General features: G+C 41.3%; 1 protein-coding gene across 1 annotated transcript in view; it reads right to left on the bottom strand.

Moving 5' to 3' along the window:
- Positions 1–8,153: 8,153 nt before the first annotated feature.
- Aadacl2 (arylacetamide deacetylase like 2) overlaps positions 8,154–9,021 on the bottom strand; it is a 32,773-nt gene continuing 31,905 nt past the window's right edge. The window contains exon 5 of the mRNA XM_004643931.2: positions 8,154–8,831. Within this exon, the coding sequence (XP_004643988.1) occupies positions 8,229–8,831 (603 nt within the window). The 3' untranslated portion in view covers positions 8,154–8,228. The remainder of the gene's footprint in view (positions 8,832–9,021) is intronic.

Below are 9,021 nucleotides of genomic sequence, written 5' to 3'. Positions count from 1 at the left end.
GTGCTGGGGGATTGAACCGCGGTCCCTGATGCTTTTGCTAAGCTTGTTCCAAGTAGGTGCTTTAGACCACTGAGCCATCTCTCCAGCCCCTTTAATCTTTTTTAAAGGGAAAAAAATTAAAACAATGATACAGAATTTCAAAACTGGATAGCAGAAAATTAACACAAGTTATTATATTGCATATTATCTGCAAAGTAGATTAAAAGATACAGACTTGCAAAACTGATCAAACAGTATAAGCATAAACCATTCCCTTCAGTGAGCTGATAGAAATTAGTAATATAATTATCTTAACTATCTTGTGTATATATGTGTACTTCTTTCTTCCCCCATCCCATCTTTCCTTTTGAGCAGTTTCTTTCCTTCTGACAGTATCTGTTATACCTTTTGGATCTCATTTACTCTGTCAGCTTCTTACCTAGGGAGATAATACAATGTTTACACGTGTGAGTCTGATTTATCTCACTCATGAGTAGAGACTCTAGCTGAATCCATTTACCAATAAAAGCCTGGAGTTTATTCTTTTTTACTACTGAGTAGTACTCCACTGTATAAAAATACATCTTTTAAATGGCTTTTCTTCCTAACTTTATGTTGCACTTGTTCCTTAGCTTTTTGTTTTGGAAATTAGCCTGGCCTCCACTTTCTCTAGTTTACTAGCGGGCTTTTTCTCAGTTTGTGTTCTGGTCACAGTGCCACCATATTAGCTTGACATGTGGCCAGCCACCATCTTGTATTGAGGCATGCCTAAGTAACTTTCACAGGGGCATGGGCATCTGTCACTGGTCACCACCATTCTTTTTCTCTTTTTTCTTTCTATTTTTTCACTAACTGGCTTTATGAATTAACTTTCTGGTTTTAAACAACATATAGGCTGATGCAAAAGCGGAGAGGGGAATCATTTTATTTTTTGCCACAGGAAGGAAAATTGTGTATCATTCTTTAAAAACCTAGGAAAGCTGAGGAGCAGGCAGAGCTACAAAGGGAGAACTGGAACTGTTGCCCCAGGCAATGTGGGTCATTGGAGGCCAAAGCCAGGGCCGCAGCACTGGTAGAGGACTGCTCCCACCCTAGGGAAGGGCTGTGTCACCTTACCAGGCTGACCAGGGGAGGGTGAGTGGGGTGGGGGAAACACTTGTCTTTTGAAATGCCCAAGGCATTTGGCCAGAACTGGGCACCAGCAGCACTGCTCCTTGAGTCCCAGAGCCTGCCTAAGGCGTGGCAACTGACTTTTTTGTTTCCCTCTTTACATGCAGATGAGTTAAAGACCTGAGCCTGACTCCTGAGTGGAACAATACTCAACACTTATAAACCTAACTAAAGTAACTGTGACTGTATGAAAAGAGAGCCATCCAAGTTCTTACTACTTTTCCATCAGAGTAAATATAAGAGAGATGTTTTCCTATTCAAGGAGAGTCATCAAGGGACTCAAATGCCAGCTGAGCCTTTCAGAGGTGTAGAATAAAAGTAGACTTGAAATGCAAGTTGGAACACCAAGGGGTTCAACTCTGTGAAGAAAGAAACTCTAGGGAAGTTCTGTCCTTAACTTCATGGGAATTAAAAACTCCTCAGATAAGGCCTGCACTTGGCTTTACCTCCTTTTCATTAATGAGTTGGAAGGCCTAGATATGGAAACAGAAGCCCTGTGGGGCTCTCTTCTGTGCCTAAGGACATTGTCATCACAAGACAGAGCGCTCGGCCTAGTCTATGTTCCTGTCTCCTAAAGGATGCTCTTTGAACCCTCGGGTCTCTTTTCCCTGGAACACCACCATAAGGATGTAAGGACCATAGGCCTAGTGAGCTCCTTCTCCCTATAGGACCCAAGCCAAAGCCCCGGGAAGCCTCTGGAATCTCACCACCACCCAGATCCCGCCAACTTAGCAACTAGGCCATATCCATGATGAATGGAACAGCTTTGATCTGGATAATTGTAAACAAAAACAGCTTATCTGGGTTTAATCTGAATTAGGAGGGAGAAAAAGTTTGGCATGGGGTGATACTTTAAACTGTGAAGCTATTTTCCAGTTACAGTATTTCTGCTTGAAACATGAAAGGTAGAGTAAAGTATCTTATGTTCATGCCTCTGTAACTCTTTATCAAAGGGAAGACTCGAGAACTATGGTACAGAGTGCAGGTCTCAAGGAAGACAATGATATCCTGGATGACCCTCTCCTAAAACCCTACTTGTCTCTAGGGGGTTCTCAGTCATGCTGATTTATTTAGGGAGGATAACCACATTAAGAGGTCTCCTTGACATGGCCTTATAATCCCAGACCAATACATTAGGTCCATCTTCTCTAAGTAACCGAAGGGCTCTGTTAATGCCTAGTGTCTGGGAGGAACCCAATATTCCTCAGCTCTGAGGCAACCCTAAATCCTGCTGGTACACACAGATGGCTTAACCCCCCTCTCTTCCCACCCATCATATGCAGAGCTTCTTATTGCCTGGCTCACAACTTGTCTTGCTCCTAAGAGAAGGCTCAGAGGGGCAAGGAAATACTTGAATACTGTATCTGTTATATATAGAACAATTAGGCCAACTGTCAGAGGACCCTCATAAATTTGCAGATGGGGTCCAGACTTTTGCTAGTGAGCTGTCCAATGCATCTTGGCCTTCTGTTGTTCCTTAGATGAAAGACAGAAGCCTTCTACAAATATACTGATAGGTTCTGGCCCTAGTATGAATTGCTGAATTATTGTGGTTGTCTAACATGGCTGAAGCCCTTAAAACAACAGCAAATCTTCCTAATGACCACTTCCTCCTTCTTCCCATGCCAGCCCTGGATACATGTTTCCCTCACCTTTCCCACCCACACAGGAGAGACCCCAGTCAGCTCCTTACATGTAATTGAACCCGCCCCTCAAACTCCGTCCTTAGCAAAAGTCCATCAAAGTCTCAGCTTTCTTTGTCTCAGGTCAGGGAACTTTCCCATCTGTCCTTGATCCTCTCCTTGTCTTTGGAGTTAATAAAGGCTTCTTTTATCCTTCCTATCTCTTTACCGCACTGCTGAAAAACCTATCATGAACTAATATAGGTCCATCTTCCATCAAGGGAGAAGTACTAATACAACAACATTTTATCTGTCAGTCAGCCCTTGATAACTGGCATAAGCTGCAGAGCCTGGCCACAGACACCTCTGCTCCACCTGAAGGACTTGACCTTTTCTGTTTTCCACAACTGGAACCCAGAGGAGAGACAGCTTCTGTGTTTGGTCATGATTTAAACCCACCCAGGCAGCTAAGGAAAAACCCAGGGCCATCCAAGGAAAGGGCTCCTACTACAAAGGCCAGGGCCCAAGGTTCTGCCAACCCTCTGTCTGAGCCCCTCTCTAAATGTGAGATGGCTAATGCACCTGACCTGTGGAACTGGAAGTCTGACTGTCCACACTGAACAAGCCAGGTTACCCACAGTGCCCCTGTCCGCAGACATTACCATCTCCCCTGAGGAACCCTGGGCAATCTTAGCCATCAGGACTGAGCCAGTTTACCTGCTTACAGAGACTGAGGCATCTCATTCTGCTTTGATTTCCTTCTCTGTAAACCTCTCTTCTAAGTGGACAGCCATAGTGAGTATGGTTGAAGGCACCCATACTCAGAGATTCTTTGCTCCTCCTCTGACATGTCACTTTGAAGATCAAGTGTTCAAGCATGAGTTTCTAACAGTCCCACAGTGTACTATTTGCTTGTTAAGAAGAGCTTTATTAATAAAAATGAGGCTTGGAATGTTGCTCAGTGGCATAAGTGCCTGCCTGGTAAGTGCAAGGTCCTGAGTTTAATTCCAAGAATGAATGAATGAATGAATGAATGAATGAATGAATGAATGAATGAATGAATAATAAATAAATTGAGGGCAATTCTCAAATTCTGGCTAATACCAAAATGGATTTTACTTGCTGGGGCTACATCAAATCTCTCTGACCAAATGATCTAACATGTAAATACAGCTACATGGTATAAGGGAATATCTGGTAGGTAAAATTCAGCTATATCAGTAATTATGACATTAAAAGACCTTGGCCAATTTCCTAATCAAAAGCAATATCCAATCAAGAAAGAGGCAAGTAAGGACCTCCAGCCTCTCATCCAGATTTCTCAGAAATGGCCTTTTGAAATCTGTCACCGCCCCCCTTGCTATACTCCCATCCTTCCTGTAATTAAGCTTTCAGGAGAATATAGGAATGTACAAGACCTCCACCTCATTAACGACTCTGTGATTGCATTCCACTCTCTAGGGGGCACATTCATATACATTTCTCTCCCAAATTCCAGCAGACTTTTATTTTCTCTGTTTTAGATTTAAAAGATGCATTCTTCCCTACCCCCCTATGTCCAGACTCAAAAATTCTGCCTTTGAATGGCAAAACTCCACTACAAGAGAAAGACAACAATATACTGGAACATTTTTTTCCCATATGGGTTTACAAATACTCCTCACCTTTTTGCTTGGCCACCTGAAAAGTCTTTAGGAATAAAAATCTAGAAGAAGAAAACTTCCTACAATACGATATAATATTTTAGTTTTCAACCCAACTCAGGAACTAGCTAACCATAACACTTTCACTTACCATTTTAGTTTAAAAGGGCTATGCAGTGTTATGATTTGTGTCTTGTTGCCCCCCTCCCCAAGCCTCATGCAGTCACTGGGACAGGCTTCTAGAGTTTGTGATTAATTCATGATCCAATGCTGGGATTATGGGTGTGGATGCTACACCCACCCAGGGATGGATGGCCTGAGTACAATGTAGGAAGGGGAGAGAGCCCCAGCCACTGCTCCTCCCTTTGTTCTTCACTGTTTTCCACCACCGTGAACTGCTGCCCTCTGCCATGGGCCACTCTGCCTTGCAGCCAGCCTAGGCTGAAACCTCCACAAACTGTGACCTAAGTAAACTTTTCCTTCCTTAATTTTGAGTGTCATGTATTTTGTCCCAGCAATGAAAGAAAAGTAACCAAGACAAGTGCCTTGGGAAATTTAGCACACGGCAAGTTGTGCCTCGCCACCTCATAGCTATGCATGATCTTAGGCCTGCCTTGTTAAGTAATTTTGTGAATGCAATGAATGCTATAGAAACAAAGAGATAAGACTACCTGTAGGATTGGTGGCAAACAAAGGTGTTTCTAGATAATCTGTGAGCAACAAAGCTTAAAATACACTCCTTCAGACTGTCGATAGTGTCACACATTGCTCACCCTAGTGCATGTTGAAAGATCTTGCTCTGGTAGATGAGGTCAGTGAGAGCTGTATGAAAAAATTAAAGGTATGTGTTCACATTATTCAAATAGGACAACACTCAATGGTGAGGAGAGATAGATGGAAAAGGAGCCACCCTGTCTTGATACTGTGTACAAGAGCATCAGAACTCAGAAGAACAGGGGACCAGATTCTGGTGGGGGCTGTCAGCTCAAGGCAGACTCTCTTATGAATTCCAGTGCATTTCCTGGAAGCTAAGTGATAGCCAGTGTCCTTCTCCAGAGAGCAATGGACAGATGGAAAGGTGAGGACTTTTCGGGACATTAACAATAGAAGAAAACTTGTTTTGACTTTATACAACACTGGATCATATGAAGCTCTCCATGTGTTATTTTTATACCTCACTTATAAAAAAATTCTAGTCCTAACCTCAGCCTTATACTCACAGGACTTGAGAATGTGTCGTTATATCCCAACCTTATGTCTTTACAGGGACAGTCATATAAAAATGTGAGTATTAGATGGGTCCTAATCTGCCCTCACTAGTGTGTTCACACAAAGGGAGAAGTTCAGAGAGGACATGCAGGAAAGGATTGGTCTGTGAAGACTACAGTTGTGCTGCCAAAAAGTAAAGAAAGTATTTCTACAGTGTGGGATATAAGTTTTTCAATAATTAAAAATAAAGTTCCTCTAGCTATTCTCTAGCTGTAAACCAGCCTTCCTCCTCCTGTTCAAGAACACAAAGCTACATATTAGTGACATTGTATATTACTGCTTACAAGATTGAAGGGATGTTTAGAATAATTGTGAAGATATCCAGACAGTAGGACAATCAACAAAATATCTTATGAGGGAGATGCATCTTCTACAGTTTGTTGTGCTTAGAAGTTTGTGCTATAAGGGCTGGGGAGGTAGCTCAGCAGCATAAGCACCTGCCTGGCAAGCACAAGGGCCACTCTTGTTTTGTCCCTGGTAAAAGGAAAAAAAGAAAGGAAGGAAGGAAAGAATGAAGGAACAAAGGAAGGAAGGAAGCTAGGAAAAAAAAAGGAAGAAAGAGAGATAGAGAGCTTTGGGGTCAGGAGATAGCTTGGTGGTGTAAGTCCCTGCCTGGCCATCAAAACTGGGCATGGTGATGAATACCTGTAATGCCAGTGCTGAGGAGCCCGGCACAGGAGGAGGATCACTGTGAGTCTGAGCTGCAAAGGGAGACCCTGGACCAAATAAATAAATAAATAAATAAATAAATAAATAAATAACAAATTTCTGCTACACATTTTCTGCTCTCATAATGGTACTTCCAACACATTTTCCCTCAGTAGAGTTAGTACCTACTATATTAAGTAATGAAAAAGAAAAGGAGTCAGACTAAACACCAAGGACATTTATAATAAAATATGTTTTTACAGTTCAGAAAAAAAAATTGAATCAGAAATATAAGAGCTCCAATATGCTATGGCACATTGTGGCAGATTTCCATATAAATATTATATAGATCTGTGAGGAACATGGCTGATTCAGTGAAATTTTTTTTTTTTTTTTGGTGTTTATCTATGATAGTCATGAGAATTTTAATCATTGGGGTACTAGAACTGAGCTAAACAAAAATAGCTATATGATCCTAGCTAGTTTCTTCCTGTACCTTGATAATTTCATTGATTTGTGGATTGTTGAGATTGCACAGTTGAATTACCTTTTGTGAAACAGAGGTTTGACAAAAGTATCTCATCTATGCTGAACAAGCTAAACATTTCATTTGGTCTTGGCTGAACTGGTTTATAGATTTTCAAACACATATATCCACATTTATTACTATATTTTTATTTATTTTTTTTTCTTTTGCGGAACCGGGAATTGAACTCAGGCCCTTGCGCTTGCCAGTCAAGCATTTATTCTACTGAACTATCTCCCTGGCCCGTTACTATATTTCTTAATTTGATTCAACTGGTTATGAAGATTCATAGTACTGTACATCAAGTTGTTTACCTTATGTGAAAAACCAAAGATAGTGTTTACAAATTAAGGAACCTAAAATGCAAAACTCAACCTGGATTACTTAGGTGAACTCTAAATTAAAAGCAAATGTCTGTTTTAAATTGAGAGACAGGGAGATTAGACACAGGTAAAATAGACTTCTGCATGAAGATGCAGCTGAGGTTGATTTGAAGATGCTGGCTGTATTCAAGGGAAATCGGTAAGTATTAAAAGATGAAACAGCAGAGCTTAATCGAGCGCTCACAGAGGGACTGTGGCTCTTGCCAAGGTCTTGACTCTGGCCTACTTGCATTAAGTTTGGACTTTAGATTCACAGAACACTAACAGGATGCAGTTCTTGCATTTGACCACTGGTTTTATTTTTATGGTAATTTGTTACATTAGAGGAAACTGATGCAAGTTCTTCTAGTCTAACAGTTTTCACTCCTTTTTAGGAGCAATTTGGTGTTCTGTGTACTCTCTCTACCTGTTTCCTTCTACATTTTCTGTGCTCATTTGGAAATCATCTTCCCTGATTTGAGGAATCTTTGTTTCTCAAATTTGATAAATATTGGTCCTTTCTGGACTGACACAAATACAATAAATAAAAAGTCAGGCAAAAATAGACTGACTTGGGGCCAGCCAAATAGCTCAGCAAATTAAAGCGCCTGCAAGCAGGTGCAGGGGCCGGGGGTTCAATACCTGGGCCTGCTGTGTTGGCCCTGCCCCTGGGGTGTGCCGAGACAGTGGTTGAGACTGGGAGTGGTGGCATGCACCTGTAATCCCAGCTCTTGGGAGGCTGTAAATAGGTGGATCACTACAAGTCTGATCTAGTAGTGAGACCCTGAACACCCTATAGACCCTTCCCTAAAATACAAAACAAAAACAGACTGAATCAAATTTAAATATATGTAATGTCTACAAATCATAAAATTTAGTAACTAGTTTAAAGACACAAAGTAATTATTACACCTAATTCAAATCTAGACTGGACACAGATCACTTTGCTCTCTTCTCAACAATTACAAAGCGTCACAAGCTAAAACTTCCTGGTATGTACATTAGATACTTACAAATTCTCATCCAGCCAATTAGTATACATATCTTTTATCCTAAGACCTACACGTAAATAAAATGGTGCTGTCATGTAGGACAAAGCTCCATGGATTCCATTCTCAATATGCTCATGAGCCACCGGAACTCCAACCTTTCGAAGTCTTGAAACATACATCAGTCCATCATCTCTAAGGATGTCGTGCTGGCAGGTAAGGACATAGGTCGGCGGCAGATTCTGCAGCTGGGAGTCGTTCGCCAACAGGGGCGATGCTCTGTTGTCCATGAGCGCTGGCAATGAATAAGCAGACCTGCCAAGAACCGGTTCAGTGTAAACATGGTCCTTTCTAAACTTTTCAGGAAGAAGGGTGCTCCAGTTAACAAATTTGAACAGAGGTCTGGATTCCAGAGGCATGTGTTGGTTTTTTCTCATTGCCTGGGGAAGCGCTTCATCCTTGGTGAAATACAGACTCACAAGTTTTATGGTTACGTCCCTTGTCAGAACGATACCGTGCTCGTTTTCTCGATGAGATGGTAAGTAAGTATCGATCATCTGTAAACCAGGGTATAGTAAAGCTTGTAGTTTGATTTTATTTTTTATTTTGGGATCATTCTGCATCTGAAAAAAATAATACTTTGGTAAGGCAAAAGTTTCCAAAACACCAGAAGAAAAAAATTAAATGTTTTAAGCAATCATGAGATAACCCTAAATCACTGATTGTTAGGGCTTGTATCTAGATGTCTCCCTAAAGCCTCAGACGCCCATAGGAGGGGATTTTCAGAGGTGGCTGGATTATTATTATTATTAT

The sequence above is a fragment of the Octodon degus genome, unplaced genomic scaffold, assembly GCF_000260255.1.
Source record: "Octodon degus isolate 3935 unplaced genomic scaffold, OctDeg1.0 scaffold00186, whole genome shotgun sequence".
Lineage (NCBI taxonomy): Eukaryota > Metazoa > Chordata > Mammalia > Rodentia > Octodontidae > Octodon > Octodon degus.
Note: the sequence above shows the minus strand (reverse complement) of the source record. Positions and strands in the feature narration are given on the sequence as shown.